The sequence below is a fragment of the Armigeres subalbatus genome, chromosome 1 (genome assembly GCF_024139115.2).
Source record: "Armigeres subalbatus isolate Guangzhou_Male chromosome 1, GZ_Asu_2, whole genome shotgun sequence".
Classification (NCBI taxonomy): Eukaryota; Metazoa; Arthropoda; class Insecta; order Diptera; family Culicidae; genus Armigeres; species Armigeres subalbatus.
This window is the reverse complement of record NC_085139.1, coordinates 42,338,344-42,358,111: the sequence shown is the minus strand read 5'-3', so window position 1 is coordinate 42,358,111 and position 19,768 is coordinate 42,338,344. Positions and strand designations below refer to the sequence as shown.

Sequence of the window (19,768 nt, the reverse complement as noted above, 5' to 3'; positions counted from 1 at the left end):
ACGAAGAACTGAAGACGGTCTCACAGTTGAGGTCAAAATACGTATCTATAAAGACACAGATAAAAATATGTTGTGATTTTAAATGTATTTTCATGCACATATTTGGAGCATGCAAATAAACGCAATATTCAATCGATATTAGTGTTATTCCAAATCAAAATGAATTTAAACTGTACTTGCTCGTAAAATTCAATCAAATTTAATTGAATATCGAATGTTTATTCGTTTTTGGGATCAGCTGCAATTTTACACGTCGTTGAATTTTCAAAATTATTTGCTGTGGATAACAAAACGTATTGGAATTAAATGGAAAGTACTAAACTTGTCTTAGGCAGTTGAAGACATTCCACTAAAAGAGCTTAAATATTTTTTATGAACTGTTATTTAAATGCAAGTGATGAAAAAAAACCTCTTGTGGGAATTTTAACAAATGATTGTGTCCATCAACTGTGAAAGTCATGAAGACAAAGAGAGTGAACATACATAGGCGGGATCCCCCAGCGCCGGACACCTCCCAACACCGGACACTTATCAAAAAGGCCCTTCCACCATCTAATGTAGAGCAAAGGAAAGCTATTCCAAAATCGTTTACCTGCAGGGAAAATTAGATCCTCAGGTTGAAAGCTCTGTTCAAGAAATTAGATTGAATAAAAATGCTCAAAATTTGATTGTTTTACCTTACTTTAGAAGGTTTGAATCAACAAAATCAAATTCGATTGGAAGCATTCTAATCATGTAGAGATGGCGAATATCAGCCATATTGTGCATATCGATAATGATTTGTCAGATATGTCGTTTAATTGTGGTGCAAAATCCATTTTTTCTATCCGGCAGCTGTCCCTCGGCTGACCAGACAGTGAGATTCTTATGTAAGCAAATAGTCATTTTTACACCTGTTTTGTTAAACTTACTTTAATTCAATTGCTTTTTCTTACTAAGGTGTTAGGAAGCCACAGAAATAAGTAGAACTTGAAAATTTGAAGATGGCACTGAAAAAGGTGGGAATTTAGAGTATGATGTAAGAAATTTAGCTGGACAATCGAAAAAGCTCTTCTAACACATTTTAATATCCACAACTCAAAGCAAGTGAAAAATATTGTTATTCTAAATTATGTCTCTACTCATGTAATAGCATTTTGGTTATGTTGCAATTGATGATGCAATAATGTCCGGTACTACACGCAAAAAAAGCGTTCCCGAATTCGTGAACCAGCAAAAATACACCGCGACTCAACTCATGGATTCGGGAACACCAGTCACGTTTTCCAGAACGTTCCAGAAAACGTGACTGTATTCCCGAAACTGTTGTTTCTGTTGTGACTGTTGTTTCCGAAAAAAATACACCGTGAACTCGTTAGTTCACGAATTAATGAACACTTTTTTGCGTGTAGGGTACGCTTTCTTCAATGTCTGTTAATTTCGTCGTATTTTATATTAATTTAGAGAACATTCATGAATTACATAATGCTTAGAGGGGGATTGCCTAAAGTGTGACGATCCATACACATTTTTCAGATATCTGATTTTATTATGATGTTGGGATGTTGAAAATGCTCAATTTTACGTTACGTAATTAATAGATCTTCCCTTAGGGCTTAAGGGTTCATTTGATTAAAATTTTCAAACTGTTTTGAAACATTAAAGAAAAATGGGACTGTTCCGTTAAATACGCACTAAGGGGTAACTAGACCAAAATCCAGGCCAAAATTATATTTCGGCGTTTTTTGGTAGGTTTTGCTTCTATGATACAAAAAACATAGTTACAATCGATTTTCGAACTTTTTTACAGGTGCAAATTCACCTACCAGTGCAAAATTATCTTTCTTGATATGTTCAAAAATTGGACAAAGCTATTATAAACTGATACAGAAGCGACAGCTCCATAACAGTTCATTTGTTTACTCGTTCTTGTTTTTAATACGCGTGGGAAACGTGAAAAATGAAAAATCTCGTGTAGCATTTGATAAGGGCCTATTACATAAAGGTAAACAATAATCGATTCAAAACAAAACATTAGATTTTCAACTCCTATTTCACAAGTTTATGATATTTTTAGCAGCGAAAGCTTCCCAGAACGTACAATCAACGCTCACGCATAATATCAGTTGCATCGGAAACTTCGAAATTGATTAAACAAAAGTCTGGCTATTGTTTTTTGTACCTTTATGGGTCGTTCATAAACTCTTTGCTTAAATCATATTGTTTACAAAAAACACCAGGGAATGTAAAATAACAACATTGTTCTTTCTTGTAAATATTGGGACAAACTCAACTCGCAACAAGCGTTTGTCCCAAATGGCAACAAAATAGGACAATGATCGCTTGCCGCACATTTAGAGAAGTAGTCGGTTTTTGATGATGTTTTTTGTTAAATAAGTTTCAATCATCAATGTTTAGACATAAACTTAACTATCTGTTAACGTGATTTGTAATTACTTACTGAATCGAGTGTAGGGGCTGCAAAAAACGCGGTGCGTCGTTTCCTTTGGGGAGCGCCGCGTTTACTGTTGGGCAAATGCATTAATAATATCTGAGCGTTAGGTTACAAAACTGTATTGAAAAGTTTTTCGGCTCCGTAACGCCCGACAGCATTTAAGCCGACAAAATGAACGAATGAATAACACAAAAAGAGTATGTTACTATTATATTCAATCATGTCTATGTGTCAAATGCCACCAATGACAGAAAAAGTTATCTGCGGAAATTTTCTGCCTATATACTGTTGAAAACAATGGCGGAAAGTATGAAAACAACCTATTTTGAAGTTACTCGCAAATTCGTTGCGGACGAGTGCGGATGATCTTTAACCTGCAATAGAAAGATGAAAGTCTATATTTTCATGTGTATATAATCCCGTAGCGGAATACGAGGGAGTACTTCTACTTTTTTAATAATGAAGTTTGTTAAAAAATGCCAAAAACTCCATGTTATTTATGTTTATGAAAAAATATTTTTATCCTAAATATCGTTCATTTCAACTCATAGAGGTCGTAGGGCAGTGCATAAATGATGTTTTGTGAACTATAAATCTAACATTAAATGTGTTGTTTAGATTTGTCAGCAGTGGGAACTGATCTTTGTCTTACGGCACGCTAAAAACCAATAAATTAACATGATTTTTGATAGGTTGTCATTAATAATAATAAGGAACAAACGTAAAAATTTCAATGACACATAATGAAGATAATATTAAAGAATATTCTAAAAATGTAATACCATGCAAAAGTTCGAAAAACGAGAATGGGTTTTTGGCCAACCATTTGTTCTAGCTACCCCATCGTGATACGGTACGTATGGTTAGCCTATGCATATGCACTAGACTGGCCCAGATTAGTATGGGGAGAAAAAAATGTTGTCGAATTCCACGGGGCACCCCCCAGAATTGTGTCTTTGGGTGAGAAAATCAATCTCTAAAAATTTCAGCTCAATCGCTTGTTGCATAAGCTGGCACATTTGATTTGAAGTTTGTATGGGGATTTCAGCCAAAATGTATAGGAAAGCACACCTCCGTCACTCATTCGATCCGGAAATTGGTTCTGATTGCTCGATTGACCTCAGAATTGCAAAAACGGCAGTTGGTATGCTACAGAACAATTTCACAGAACATTGCATGATGATTGAATGAACTTTTATATAGTTTTCGGCTGATTTATTAGGAGATGATTTGTGTATTTTTGGATTTTTTAATCGAATCGCATCAGCCGAAACCTATATAAAAGTTCATTTAATCATCATACAATGTTCTGTGAAATTGTTCTGTAGCATACCAACTGCCGTTTTTGCGATTCTGAGGTCAATCGAGCAATCAGAACCAATTTGCAGATCGAATGACTGACGGAGGTGTGTTTTCCTATACATTTTGGCTGAAATCCCCATACAAACTTCAAATCAAATGCGCCAGCTTATGCAACAAGCGATTGAGCTGAAATTTTCAGAGATTGATTTTCTCACTCAAAGACACAATCCTGGGGGGTGCCCCGCGGAATTAGACAACTTTTTGTTTCCTGGGCCAGTCTAATATGCACCCAACAGGTAATTGTTAGATTTTTTAACAATTCTGTACGAAATCCTACCAAAACCTGTTTAATAACTGGGCATATGCGAAGATACTAGATTTTTTCTACAAATATTGTATGAGACCTCACAATTCTGCAAGCTTATCTTACAAAATTTCTTAATGAGCTTATATTTTTTGTATAAGAAACTAATAATTTCGCATATGCCCAGTTCTTATAAAGGATTTGGTTGGTTGTTACACAGAACTGTTAGAATATCTAACACTCGCTAATTGGGTGCGTTAATCGGAAAATTTCAAGGTGTAAATCGGGATTTTCTTTGCATTATTTCTGAGCGTAGGTACTATGATTGAACTTTTTTATCTGTGTTATATTTCATCTGACATCCTTTACTAGATACACTGCCGGCGATCTTAGTTCCGCTCGACCTAGTACTAGAGCGATAGGTAAGGAGCTGAAACAACGACACAAAACGCCCGAAGGCAGCTCGCCAATCAGGGCGTGAGAAAGTTTGCATAAAAGCTTGCTCCTGATTGAGGTGTTATGTAATTGTTCGGTGCGGTTGGTACACAAAGTGGGTGGTGGAACTTCGACTGGCACCACCCCTGGCAGACAGATCGTTGGAAACTAGTGGGACGGTAATTAACACACTGACTGGCCGTTTCGGAGGCGCTGGTGCCAGTCAGAGCTTAGAACTATCGTTGATAGCAAACAAAACTGGCTTAGTGAAACTGGTCGGGGATAAGACAAACCGGAAGCATTAGGGACGGGCTTCATAACCGGTAGTTTGTATCTGGTTATATCACTAAATATCGCATGCGTGGAATATTAAGTATGGCTACGTGCGACAACATTCACAAATGCGCTCAAACGTATCGTGGGTAACAGCGATCCAAAGTCAAGGCTGTGGAATTTGAATGGCGTATTTTCAAATGGTCTTGTATTGAAAGTTGATATGCAGAGCTTTTTAGACTACAGAGGGATAGATGTTCAGCCTAAACACGATTTTCTGGTACAAGGCTTGAGTGATGCACATATCAAATGGGAGAGATATTGCTATTTGTTTTGCTGATATGACAATTTTATTAAACCTGATTTTATTGATTGGATCGCTATAGATACATCTGATGAATTAGTATTATTCCATTGATCTGTGATCAAATCGAGTTGAAAACGTGGTAAAATCGTGGGTAGACGAAAACTTGCCGTGACAAAATGAAAATTTTTTAGTAGGTATTTTCTGAACTTTTTAGCAAAAACCAAAAAAAAAAGTTTTTACCCAAAATCAAGAGCGTATCAAAAGAAATTGGTCGTCGTTGTCGTCGAGACCCTTTACGTTCGGCTTGTTCTCGATTCCATATTTTTATCTTCAAAATTCTTTGGTTTTATGAGTTGCTTTCAGTATCCTTATCTTAATACCAACACACTCAATATTACATAATGTTGATATTTGATTTGCTTTGAAATCTTTTCCGTCTAACTCCTGGGACTCGATTGGTCTTTGCACGAGAAATTATTGGTCACGCACGTAGTCTCGCACACGGTGAGTAGGGTAAGCGTGCTTTTTTTTCATGACGTTGTACTTTTTCAGTGGTGCGAGTCTTTGACGGTTAACAACATTTACTGAGATTGCAGAAAAAAAAGTTTGCTGAGATTTGGTAACGTCTTCCCCAAAAATAAAAACAGATTCAACAATATTCCTCTCGGAAATAAAAAAAAAAACAAATCTCCGAACGTGTTTATTTATTGTCCCACGGCTCGGCACGTCTGCCTCCTTTCAAGAGGCTCGGAAGCCTCCTTTCAAGAGGCTCGGCAGCCTCCTTTCAAGAGGCTCGGCAGCCTCCTTTCAAGAGGCTCGGCAGCCTCCTTTCAAGAGGCTCGGAAGCCTCCTTTCAAGAGGCCCGGAAGCCTCCTTTCAAGAGGCCCGGAAGCCTCCTTTCAAGAGGCCCGGAAGCCTCCTTTCAAGAGGCCCGGAAGCCTCCTTTCAAGAGGCCCGGAAGCCTCCTTTCAAGAGGCCCGGAAGCCTCCTTTCAAGAGGCCCGGAAGCCTCCTTTCAAGAGGCCCGGAAGCCTCCTTTCAAGAGGCCCGAAGCCTCCTTTCAAGAGGCCCGGAAGCCTCCTTTCAAGAGGCCCAAGCCTCCTCTCAAGAGGCCCGGAAGCCTCCTTTCAAGAGGCCCGGAAGCCTCCTTTCAAGAGGGCCAAGCCTCCTTTCAAGAGGCCCGAGCCTCCTTTCAAGAGGCCCGGAAGCCTCCTTTCAAGAGGCCCAGAAGCATCCTTGCATGAGGCCGGGAAGCCTCCTTTCAAGAGGCCCGGAAGCCTCCTTTCAAGAGGCCCGGAAGCCTCCTTTCAAGAGGCCCGGAAGCCTCCTTTCAAGAGGCCCGGAAGCCTCCTTTCAAGAGGCCCGGAAGCCTCCTTTCAAGAGGCCCGTAAGCCTCCTTTCAAGAGGCTCGGAAGCCTCCTTTCAAGAGGCTCGGAAGCCTCCTTTCAAGAGGCTCGGAAGCCTCCTTTCAAGAGGCTCGGAAGCCTCCTTTCAAGAGGTCCGGCAGCCTACTGTCAATAAGATCGGCAGTCTACTGTCAATAGGATCGGAAGCCCTCAATAGTCATACAAGTCTTGTAGGAAGCTGTTAGCCTCCTTCTACGCTTCTCGGAAGCCTCTTCCCAAGCAGTTCGATAGCCTCTTCTCAAGAGGCCTCCTTTCGAGTAGTTCGGAACCCTCCATTTAAGATGCTCGAAGTTACAGGAGGCTCGAAAGGTTTAGAATCGCTGTCCTAGGGGAATTTCGGAAGGTTTTCCTGGAACAATTTACGTAGGTTTTTCATAGGAAATTTTCCGTAGGAACCCCGACGAAATCTATATAATAAAAATGAAATGGTCCGTGTTCGTATCCGCATAACTCGAAAACGGCTGGATGGATTTTATTCATTCCTTCAGCAGTTGCATTCGTTATAGTTTCCGACGGGTTTATATGATATTTCCTCATGCGAAAATCACGCGAAGGGTTGAGCAAATCATGAAAAACTAAAATTAAGAATCGTATCTTTGCATGGGCAGTTCAAAACGTACATTTTCGCTTACTATGCAAGACAACGTCTGCCGGGTCGACTAGTTTCTAATAAAATTCCCGAACAAATTGTTCAAATAATTCGTTTAAAAAATCCCGAAGTAATTGCAAAGAAATCTTGGAAGGAATTTCCGAAGAAATTCTCAAGACTCAAGTTCTTCGCAAGTGTTTTTTCAAGGTTTTCCTATAGGAATTTTCGAAGAATACATTTCGTAGAAACTTCTCGATCTATCTCCAAAGTAACTGGCTAAGAATTTGCCGAAAGAAATTCCGAAGGAACTATTGGAAGAATGCACAGAGAAAGAGAATTTCGGAAATTCAATAAGGTGTTCTTCCTAAAATTTCTTTAGGAATTCGTTCGGAAATTCCTGTAAGAAATTTCCACGAAATTACGGGAGCCGAGGGTATTGAATTTGTGGAGAAATATCTGGAAGAATTTTTGAAAGCATTGCTATAATAGTCTAAGAAAGAATCCTTAGACAAATTTTTGACGCAATTTTCTAAAAAATAACTTGAATACTTTTTGAAACAAAATTTAGAATCTTTTGAAGAGATTTTTTGAAGAAACTCCTTGACGAGAGAGAAGAAAATCACGATGTAATTCCTGGAGGAATTTTTGAAGGCATGTCTGAAAGAAATTCTAGATGACTAACCGAATAAATTCCTGACAGTATTTTTTTCAACAAAAATGTCTGGTGGATTTTCCGAACGAACTTTTGAATAAATTTATGAAATATCGTCTGGATGAATACTGGAGAAATTTCCGAAGCAACTTCTGAAATAAATTAACAAGGAATTCTTGGGGATATCCGAAGAAGTATGATTTAGGATTAACTGTAATCCCGATATTTTTGTTTTTATTTTTACAAGTCTTAATACCAGTTTCAAAAAGTATTTTATTACTGTTCGGATTTTCTAAGGAATTTCCAGAGAAATTTCAGGCAGAATTTCCGAAAAAATGTCTTTCGGATGCTCCTGAACGAATTCTTGCACGAGTTCCTGAAATAAATTCCAAAGGAATTCCTGTAGAAATCTAGAAAATAATATGAAAGTTCCAATAAGGAATTTAGTACCCTTAAGGTACCTACAAAGTACCTACATAAATTCTAGGAGTTCCTTCTTAAATTTCTAATCTTTCAATAGCTCAACACGGAAAACTTAACAACGTTTCCTTCAGAAATTCCCCGCAAGTTTCATTCTTACATGTTCCTTGAGGAAATTCTCCGAAAGTTCCATGAGGAATTCCTCCGGAAGTTCCTTGAAGAATTTCTCCGGAAGTACCTTGAGGGATTCCACCGAAGGTTTCTACATGATTTCCTCTCGAAGCTCCTTCAGGGATTCCTTCGAAAGTTCCTCCAGGAATTCTTTCGGGAGTTCCTCAAGTGATTCCTTCGGAACTTCCTCCAGAAATTCCACTGGAAGTTCCTTCAGGATTTTTTCCGGGATTTCCTCCAGGAACTCCTCCATTAATTCCTTCAGGAATTTCTTCGAAAAACTTCCTGCTTCCTGGAGGAAGTTCGGTAGGAGTTTCTGTGCTAGCTTCCGGTGAAACTCGTGAAGGAACTCCCGGGGGAATTCCTGGAGGATTTTGCGGAGGATTTCTTTGAAGAACTTCCGGTAGAACTCCTCCAAGAACTTCCGGAAGAGCTCCTCCACTTCCAGAGGAATTCCTCAAGGAACTTCCGGAGGAATTCGTCAAGAATATTCCGGAGGAGTTTTTAAAGGAACTTCCGCAGGAATAGATCAAGGAGCGTCCTGGGGAATTCCTCAAGGAACTTCCGGAAGAATTCTTAAAGGAACTTCCGGAGCAATTCTTGAAGGAAACTTCGAGTAAGTTCTTGTATTCCGGAAGGATTTCCTGGAGGAGTTATTACAGAAATTTCCAAAATTAATCCAGCAACTTCCAGAGAAAATCATGGAACACCATTCAAAGATATTCCTAGAAGAATTTCCAAAAAATTCGTTTCCAAGCAATCCTTTGGAAAAAAATATGGCAGAATGCCTGAAAGATATCGCCAATAAATGGATACAAGAATTCAAGAAATAATTCCTAGAAGAATAACTGAAGTAATTTCTGGCAGAATTCCAGAAGAATATTCCAGAACGCACGAAAGAGTTTTTGGAAGAATTTTGAAAGAAATTCTGGATATCATTTAAGAAAGAATTCTATTTGGTATCCCTCAAATATACTTTTCTGTCAATTCTTTGCGGATTTTGTGAACGGGTTTCAAGGACAATCCCCAAACTAATCCCATCCACCAACCTAATTTAGGACACAATCTGTGAGGAAAACCCTGAATGAACTTTTTAAAACTGGATCAAGACAACAGTACCGGATTAACATCATTTTAAACTACAATAACAAATATAACAAAATACCCGAAAAAAAGAATTTCAACGCTCATTTAATTTAACAAACGGACAGTTTGTTTTTATCCCTTCTGCTTGGAACTGGTTCCAACCTAGGTTGGAACTTTTTAAAAACGAATTCGATATAAGAAATTTTGTCAAAAGATTCCTGAAAGAATGCTCAAAAGAAACTCCGAATTAATTTCAAAGGGAATCCCCGAAGCTCTAAAGAAAATTCTGTAGGAAGTTCAGAAGATATTCCTGAGGTAAATTTCGAAGGAATTTTCTTTCTAGAGGGAATTCTTGAGAAAGTACTGTCAGCATTCTTAAAATATATATCGAAAAATTCCTAAATCAATTTCCGAAGAAATTCCGAAAGGAATTTCCGGATGAATTCACAAAGACCTGATTTTCCGAAGAAATCTCTGGAAGAATGTTAAAAGGAATTAATGGCGTAATTTAATAAATTATTCATGGAGACGATTCCTGAAGTGGAAACAATTTCAGAAAAAAATATCGCAGAAAATTCTGAAGATATTTTAGGATGAATTCTTGAACAAATGTTGAAAGGAAAACCTGAAATATTTTGGGAAAGGTTTTGCAAAGGTATTTCGGAAGGAATTTTCACAGGAATTCGAAGTCATTTCCGACGGAATTTTCAGATAAGGGGGCTGGGAATAATATGGACACCCTAAGGAATCGTTATTTTCACATGGAAAACGTTGTAATATTGGGGCCCTAAACTACATACGTGAATCTTCAACCAATGCACTACGATAGCATTTAGTCAATTCAGTGGAAAACAATTAGATTTACAATGAAAATCAGGATGAAAATATCCTGGTTAAAAATGTGCGGGTGAAATGGACAAAGAATTGGCAAAAACAATGAATTCAGTTGATGACTTGTTTGCATAGGCAAAGCATATATAAAATGTGCCTCTTAAAATAAAAATGTTGGATAATAATTGAATTATTTGTTTGAGAAACTGCATCCATCCATTTGGGGCCCTCCTTAGCCGTGCGGTAAGACGCGCGGCTACAAAGCAAGACCATGCTGAGGGTGGCTGGGTTCGATTCCCGGTGCCGGTCTAGGCAATTTTCGGATTGAAAATTGTCTCGACTTCCTTGGGCATTAATGTATCATCGTGTTAGCCTCATGGTATACGAATGCAAAAATGGTAACTTGGCTAAGAAACCTCGCAGTTAATAACTGTGGAAGTGCTTAATGAACACTAAGCTGCGAGGCGGCTCTGTCCCCAGTGTGGGGATGTAATGCCAATAAGAAGAATTATAAGAAGAAGATATTTCCATTTTACACAATTTCGAGAAAACAATAAAAAAATGTTTTTGAACAAATTGGTACCGAATATTTCGATTTCTTCGATACAGCTCAATAGTTTTCGGCAAAACTCAACACCCTGAGGCACTTCCAGTGCGAAAACTGTTAGCAAACAAACGAAAATTTCTTCATACATTCCTGAACAAATTTTCTTTTCGTATTTTTGCCAGAATACATGAAACTGTCATTTTACCAAAAATGTTACACATGCAGATACTCAAGCAAACAGTTCAATTGATATATTGGTAGCTTTAAAAGATTTTACTAAAAATCATGTTACTTGCCCCATCGTGCCCCAGTTTAACTCTCCCAGTGTTTATGTCTATTAGAACAATTTCTCGTTGTCTTTCAGTACAACTTTGTCCAGTTTTAGTAAAAATTTACAAAATGTTGAACCAATCGTAAACGTATCACAATTTCCATAATAACTTGATTCGGACCACCACTGCAGTACAACAGTCAATACAACACGATGTCACTCACCTCCGGGTTGTTCCTTCCAGCTTCATTTATGTATATTTTTTAACCAATCATCGTTACAACACGCTGCCCTATTTACGCCGATTTCACGTGTTAACGCTTGAAACCAGAATATCACAAACACTGCATATTGCAGGTTTTATTCTTGCGCACGAAGTGTCCTTATTTCGCATTGAAATACGTTTACAGTCGCTTTTTCTATCGTGTCAAGCTGCCACCGGCCGCAACGAAGTATATAGGTCAGTTAATATGTATTTAGTTCCCTTGGAACGGATGTTGCTGCTGGTGTTATCCCTCGGGTTCACTGAAACGAGTGGGTGTCTGGGTGGGTGGTTGTCCGGTATCGTCGCCCCTTCATCTCTTTTTGAGCGGTAATCTCCATGCTGCTTTCGACTTTCGTTGGATGTATGCCTTCTAAGTGCTCATCGTCACACTTTTAGGTATTTAACGAGCTCTGGAAGTGCATGTTGTTGGTCTTTCATTTACCTTATTAGCACATGCTGGAAAAGAAATAGAGAAAAATGGTTTAGGGTCATTTGGCCGAATGCCGTTTGGCCGAATGTCGTTTGGCCGAATGCCACTTGGCCGAAAGGGTCATTTGGCCGAACGCCATCTGGCCGAATGCCGTTTGGCCGAATGGTTGAAATTCTCCGAATGAAAAATAAATGAAGAAGAAGGGAAGAGAAAGAAGAAGAACCATAGAAGAAGAAAGAATCAAGGAGGAAAAAAGAAAAACAAAAGAAGTAAAAAGAATAAAGAAGAAAGAAGGAAGAAAGAAGACGGAAGAAGGAAAAAGGAAGAAGGGAGAAGAAAGAAGGAAGAAGGAAGAAGGAAGAAGGATGAAGAAAGAAGGAAGAAGGAAGAAGGAAGAAGGAAGAAGGAAGAAGGAAGAAGGAAGAAGGAAGAAGGAAGAAGGAAGAAGGAAGAAGGATAAAAGAAGAAGGATAAAAGAAGAAGGATAAAAGAAGAAGGAAGAAGGAAGAAGGAAGAAGGAAGAAGGTAGAAGGAAGAAGGAAGAAGGAAGAAAGAAGAAGGAAGAAGGAAGAAGGAAGAAGGAAGAAGGAAGAAGGAAGAAGGAAGAAGGAAGAAGGAAGAAGGAAGAAGGAAGAAGGAAGAAGGAAGAAGGAAGAAGGAAGAAGGAAGAAGGATAAAAGAAGAAGGAAGAAGGAAAAAGGAAGAAGGAAGACGGAAGAAGGAAGAAAAAAGAAGGAAGAAGGAAGTAGGAAGAAGGAAGAAGGAAGAAGGAAGAAAAAAGAAGGAAGAAGGAAGTAGGAAGAAGGAAGAAGGAAGTAGGAAGAAGGAAGAAGGAAGAAGGAAGAAGGAAGAAGGAAGACGGAAGAAGGATAAAAAAAGAAGGAAGAAGGAAGAAAAAAAGGGAGAAGGAAATAGGAAGAAGGAAGAAGGAAGAAGGAAGAAAAAAGAAGGAAGAAAAAAGAAGGAAGTAGGAAGAAGGAAGAAGGAAGAAGGAAGAAGGTAGAAGGAAGAAGGAAGAAGGAAGAAGGAAGAAGAAAGAAGGAAGAAGGAAGAAGGAAGAAGGAAGAAGGAAGAAGGAAGAAGGAAGAAGGAAGAAGGAAGAAGGAAGATGGAAGATGGAAGATGGAAGAAGGAAGAGGGAAGAAGGATAAAAGAAGAAGGAAGAAAGAAGAAGGAAGAAGGAAGAAGGAAGAAGGAAGAAGGAAGAAGGAAGAAGGAAGAAGGAAGAAGAAAGAAGGAAGAAGGAAGAAGGAAGAAGGAAGAAGGAAGAAGGAAGAAGGAAGAAGGAATAAGGAAGAAGGAAGAAGGAAGACGGAAGACGGAAGAAGGAAGGAGGATAAAAGAAGAAGGAAGAAGAAAGAAGGAAGCAGGAAGAAGGAAGAAGGAAGAAGGGAGAAGGAAGAAGGAAGAAGGCAGAAGGAATAAAGAAGGAAGACGGAAGAAGGAAGAAGGAAGAAGGAAGAAGGAAGAAGGAAGAAGGAAGAAGGAAGAAGGAAGAAGGAAGAAGGAAGAAGGAAGAAGGAAGAAGGAAGAAGGAAGAAGGAAGAAGGAAATAGGAAGAAGGAAGAAGGAAGAAGGAAGAAGGAAGAAGGAAGAAGGAAGAAGGAAGAAGGAAGAAGGAAGATGGAAGAAGAAAGAGGGAAGAGGGAAGAAGGATAAAAGAAGAAGAAAGAAGGAAGAAAGAAGACGGAAGAAGGAAGAAGGAAGACGGAAGAAGGAAGGAGGATAAAAGAAGAAGGAAGAAGAAAGAAGGAAGCAGGAAGAAGGAAGAAAGAAGAAGGGAGAAGGAAGAAGGAAGAAGGATGAAGGAAGATGGAAGATGGAAGATGGAAGAAGGAAGATGGAAGAAGGAAGAAGGAAGAAAGAAGAAGGAAGAAAAAAGAAGGAAAAAGGAAGAAAGAAGAAGGAAGAAGGAAGAAAAATGAAAGAAGAAGGAAGAAGGAAGAAGGAAGAAGGAAGAATGAAGAAGGAAGAAGTAATAAGGAAGAAGGAAGAAGGTAGAAGGAAGAAGGAAGAAGGAAAATGGAAGAAGGAAGAAGGAACAAGGAACAAAGAAGAAGGAAGAAGGAAGAAAGAAGAAGAGATAAGGGATAGAAATAATGAAGAAGGAAGAAGAAAAAAGGGAGAAGGGAGAAGGAAGAAGGAATTAGAAAGAAGAAAGTAGCAAGAAGAAAGAAAGGGGAATGAAGAAGGAAGAAATTAAAAGGAAGGAAAAATAAAAAATAAAGAAGGAAAAGAAAGACGGAAGAAAGAAGAAGAAAGAAGGGGAAGAGAGAAGGGAAAAGGAGGAAGAAGAAGGAAGAAGGAGAAGAAAGAAGAAGGAAGAAGGAGAAGAAAGAAGAAGGAAGAAGGAGAAGAAAGAAGAAGGAAGAAGGAGAAGAAGAAGAAGGAAGAAGTTCTCTGTTCACTTTTGTCTTCCCACTTTTCACATTTCACTTCTCACTTCTTACTTCTCATTACTAACGTTTCATTTCTCAATCTTCGCTACTCGTAATTTGAGGTAAAATTTTTAACTATTCGGCTAAACGGCATTCGGCCAAACGACCCGTTCGGCCAAACGGCATTCGGCCAAATGGCGTTCGGCCAAACGGCATTCGGCCAGACGGCATTCGGCCAAATGGCCTGACACCGAGAAAAATCGCATTAAGTGCTCATGGACTGTTAGTTGCATGCAGAATATGTGATAGAATATGTTGGAAAAAGCTGCATTCAAGTATTATGGATACTTACTTGAACAAAAATAAATTTCGTTCCCTAGAATGAAGTATCTAATAAATGTGGATTATCTCATATAACTCAGCGAATAACATATTTTGTTTCCCGTTTTCTCCATTTGCAGAAATACGTTGCCAAATATCATGGCCAGAAACTTGGCCTCTTAGATCCTCATGTATTTGCGCTTGCTGAGGCGGCGTACCGAAATATTCGCGATAACGAAACCAATCAGGTGAGTTTTTTTTGTTGCTTCATATGTGGAGGTGCAACCTAGTGTTGGACAAGCCTTGTGTAAATTTTACGCCAAAATTAAAAAAAAAAACAGGGTTTGTAATCAATTTACTATTTTTCAACAACCTTTTAACTCACAGTCATGTGTCATCTCGGGCGAATCCGGTGCCGGAAAGACAGAAACCACCAAATTCATTCTACAGTACCTCTGCTCGGTAACCTGCGATGTGTCCACCTGGGTGCAGCAGCAGATTCTCGAGGCCAACACGATCCTGGAAGCGTTCGGCAACGCCAAAACCATCCGAAACGACAACAGTTCCCGGTTCGGCAAGTTCATGCAGGTGTGCTTCGATTCCAAGTGGTGCATCAAGGGCTGCATCATTCAGGACTACCTGCTGGAACAGTCCCGGATAACATTCCAGAGCCCTGGCGAACGGAACTACCACGTCCTCTACCAGCTGGTTGCCGAAGGATGCAGCAACAAAGAGGTGGCTGCATCCTTGCACCTTAAGGATGCAGCCTTTTATCGGTATTTGAATTCATCCGAGTCTTCCGCTCAGAACGAGCTGGACATTGCGGCCGAATCGAAAAAGTTTGAAGCTCTGCGGCTTGCCTTCAACGTGCTACAAATCTCGCAGCCCTTGATCGATGGAATTTTCAAGGTGCTAAGTGCCATACTGTGGTTGGGTAATCTGGACTTCGCCGACATTGACGGCGAACGGTGTGAACTAGCAGAGGAAGATAAAACGATTGTCCCGATCGTGGCAGAACTGTTGGGTCTTCAGGGAAGTGATCTGGAGCAGGTTCTTCAAATGCGACAGATTAACGTTCGAGGAAACATTACGGAGATTCCTCTGAAGCTTCAGGAAGCTCGGGAGAATCGACATGCTATGGCCAAAGCGCTGTATTCGAGGACGTTTGCTTGGTTGATCAGTCACATCAATACTTGCATTAACCCAGGTCAGGATGCGTCTCGGTTTTTGGGGGTGCTGGACATCTTCGGGTTCGAGAACTTCAATACCAACTCGTTCGAGCAGCTGTGCATAAATTATACCAACGAGAAGCTACACAAGTTCTTCAATCACTACGTGTTCGCTCTGGAACAGGAAATCGTAAGTGCATTAGTTTAGTAAACCATTCAAATTTTGTAAACTTAATCTTTTTCACAGTATCGTCAAGAGGAAATAAAGTTTTCGCACATTCAGTTCACGGACAATACGCAGTGTCTGGAGCTCATCGAGAAACCGCCGCGTTGTATTCTGAAGCTCCTAACGGAGCAGTGCCATATGCCAAAAGGCTCGGACACGGCCTATCTCACGAATCTGCACAGCGAGTTCGAAAGCCATGCGCGGTATGTTAAAGGACAAGATCGTCGACACTGGGAATCGGAGTTCGGCATCCGGCATTACGCTGGATGCGTAAGTTACACAGTCAAAGGATTCGTGGACAAAAACCGGGATGTGCAACAGGATGTGTTGTTCGATCACATGAGTCGGAGTACGAACAGCTTCGTTCAGGAGATTTCGTCCTTCCAAGATCTACTTAGCATTCAGCAAGTTCAAACCGCTACTGCAGTAGGTACAGTGTCACGAGGGACCTCCAAGGGTAAATTGACCGTCAGTGACACGTTCCGACAGCAACTGCAAGCTTTGGTAGACGTTTTGCAGAGCACTAATCCATGGTACGTTCGCTGTATCAAACCTAATGCGGAAAAGCTGCCAAACGATTACGATGACCAGCTGGTGCTGGATCAACTTAGGTATCTGGGTATGCTGGACATAATTCGGATCCGACGGGAAGGCTTCCCAGTGCACCTGACCTTCGATGACTTCGTGCAGCGTTATCAGTGCCTCACGAAGCGTTTTCGTAATCTCTCAAGCCAAGACCAAGCCCTAGCCGTGATACGGGAATTGAATGTCCCGCAAACAGAGTGGCAAACCGGTAAAACCAAAGTATTTTTGCGGAGTGTCGTCCACGAACCACTGGAGGACGCCCGTAAACAGGTCATCAACTCCAAGGCCCTAGTCATCCAAAGAAACTGGAAACGCTACAGCCAGCAGCAGAATTTCGGAAAGCTGCGGGTGGCAGCGCTCCGGATACAACATGCGTACAAAGGCTGGAAGCTACGGATCGAGTTTCTCAAGAAACGCCGGGCGGCCATTGTCATCCAGAGTCATTTGCGAGGAGTGTTCGCCAGAGAAGTGGCCACAGCGCTTCGTGAAATGCGACGCGTTGACGAAGAAATGCGGAAGCGCGAACGGCTGGAAGCAGAACGGAAGGAACGAGAGGCAGCGCAAGCCGAGGCTGATCGGAAGGCACTGGAGGAGAGTGAAAGGTTAGTGGTTTCACTGGTTTGTAATGTTGTACTTTCTGTTTTTTTTAGGTTGGAATTATGGTTTTCCGTAATGACATATAATTTAGGTTTGGGATGATTTTTAATATTTCAAACTCTATAGATGTCCTGCTTGATGTTCTCTTTGTATTTTCCACTTTCTAAGGCAAATTCATTTTCCGGTTGGGTCGATTTTTGTAACAATTGGCGCCCAACCAGAAAGTGATTTTAGATTCCCCAACCAATCTCGAGAATTGATTAAAGTTTATCAACGTTTTCAGCTTTGCCAATTTGACTCTGGTACTTCTTTTGATTTCACTTTCGGTCGCATTTACCGCTGTTGTATCCTGAGTAAAACCCGAAGTCAAATGCGACCGTGTGTACCATTTGTGCCAAACCGTAGAAGGCTAATAAAGTCTCTCATAATTAGTGTAACTCGCTTAAGTTTATTCTCGCGTAACTCTGAGTTTCTATGTATTTCGTGCATCCTGGCTGTTCGTAATTCTTCGCTTTGCTGAACTAAAATCCATAATTTTTAAATTGAATGCCATACCCTCCTGAATACTAATCACTATTGAATGAAAACCGAAAATATAAAAGCATGCGTAATAGTAGTGACGGACACCACCGGACTAGCTCCGAGTCGGGGTGAGTTGGAATGTTTCCGAATCTAGAGCAGTGATAAATGTTGCCATTTTTTCATAATTGCTCATGTGTTTTGATCAAATCATCTCGTTGTGTGTTCATAAATATTTTCGGTTGTAGTTAGTAGAATTGCGCATCTGTGTCATCCGATTTCGATTGCTGTCGCCGCGATTACAGGAAATGCTAAATTCGTCAGAGTGCTAACGAAATTAAATTTGCAGGGGTGACAGTTGTAAAAAATACTTTCTTACGTTCGACTTCTCTGGAAAGCATATTATAAGAAATGTTTTTGTAAACGTTTTGGTTAGTACTCTGATAATCGCCCGCATACGTGCTAATGCTTCAGGCTATAACAAGCTTCTCTATTAATTAAACCAACTCTCAGAACTCTAATTAATGCTTTAACTCCCTTTTCTAACTTCGAATAATATTCCAGGGTCGCTAAGCAAGAGATTCTGGCACTTTCGCAAATGGCCGAGCAAATTAACTCCAAGCTGCACTCGCAACAACAGCAACATGCCGCCAACAACAACAATAATAACAATAACATCAACAACAACAACATCCCGGGCAAAGACGCCCTCCTTAACGGGAATGCCAGTTCCGGTACGGCTTCCCCGGCCGTATCGCTGGCCGCTTCCAGTGCCGCTAACCATGCCCATCAGCAGAGCAACGAATCGGTCGATCTTGATAATCTGTTCGCCTTTCTCAGCGAGGTGCAACCGAATGGTGCCAATTCGAACGCCATCATCGACGAAATCGGCGAAAAGATGGACAACCTGGTGGAGGACCTGGACGTGGAGCTTGAGTCCGTCATCCAGCAGGAGATCGAGGGGCTGACGAGTGAGCGGAATAATAATGTGAACAGCCGTGGTGGCGGTCCACCGCCGCCACCGATGGTGAACGGAATCGCCACGAATGGAATCAACAATAACAACAACAACGTGATTATGAACAATAAGCCGACGACGCCAAAGCCGATGGGGTAGGTTGATTGATTTATTCGAATAGTTTTAATAGTTGTAGGTATCTATACACTGGGGTCGCATTCTACGCGGTTTGTGTTTGGCTATTTCTGGCCTTTAGATTTATCAAAACATTAGGTTGACCCCACGAAAATCGAAGAAAATCATGTGGTATTTAAAAAGATGTGGAAATTACAGTAGACCAAGAAATTGATAAAATCAATTCTCGTAAAATATGGCCCAGTGTATTTGTTTTACTAAAGGGAATTTTTGTTCAACAAAAAAAAAATCTCGTTAAATTGTTTGTTGGCGTTCATTTCGGGTTTTCGAAATTTAATCCATTTCTCAGAACCACAATCCATTTTACAGTGACTATTTTTAAATACTAGTGTGTAGGAGCCAGACAATACTAAATACTCATCCTACCTGGTTGGCGTTTGTACAAAAATATATATGAGAGAGTTTGTTCTGAAAATGTATTGCGAGAGTTCAGCTACGTGCCCGGTGCTGGGAATTCAGTTTCATCAGTACCCGCTAAGCTGCGGAGGACGACGGAGGTTCTTCGTAGCTTAGTAGGGAATGCACCTGTCTGGCGTACTGGTTTCGTGGGATCAAACCCCACCGAAGGGAGTGTTTACCCTTCAATACCTTTTCCGAACTAAATCTAAACATGTTGTGCAAATGCATAATCGTGCTTCAGACATAGTAATTAATATTTTAATTATTTAATTATTATTTTCGGTGTTTTTTAAATATTATTTCTTCCTCTTTATGGGGGATGGTCCAGTAGTGGTCGGTTCAGGTCTGCTGTAATCAGATGCTAGATATCACATGCTTCCAGGCAAGTCACAGCGTCATCATCCATTCCTGGCCATCAAGCAAGATTGTTCCGCTTTACTCTAAGAGCATCATTATCGGTCGCGAGCGTTTTAATCACCCGCGCAGTGCTGTCATTTTAGTTTCGTCACTCGTTTCCGTATCGGTCACTATTTTCGGTTGCTGTATTCCGTACCGGTGAAGTTTGACAGTTGACAGTTTATAAAATAGCAGCGCTCTTACCGCGCTACCAAATTTGGAAATCTGTCAGTCGCGCTACTGTTATAGCAGCGCGTTTATTAGCGACCGGTAAAGTGTCAAGTAATGATACTGCGCTGCCAA

General features: G+C 40.4%; 1 protein-coding gene across 1 annotated transcript in view; it reads left to right on the top strand.

Annotated features, from left to right (window-relative positions):
* The window catches only part of LOC134224737 (unconventional myosin heavy chain 6), a 236,132-nt gene that overhangs the window by 192,983 nt on the left and 23,381 nt on the right, over positions 1 to 19,768 (top strand). The window contains exons 4-7 of the mRNA XM_062704271.1: positions 14,562 to 14,669; positions 14,809 to 15,780; positions 15,838 to 17,003; positions 18,082 to 18,630. Coding sequence (XP_062560255.1) covers positions 14,562 to 14,669; positions 14,809 to 15,780; positions 15,838 to 17,003; positions 18,082 to 18,630 — 2,795 coding nt within the window. The remainder of the gene's footprint in view (positions 1 to 14,561; positions 14,670 to 14,808; positions 15,781 to 15,837; positions 17,004 to 18,081; positions 18,631 to 19,768) is intronic.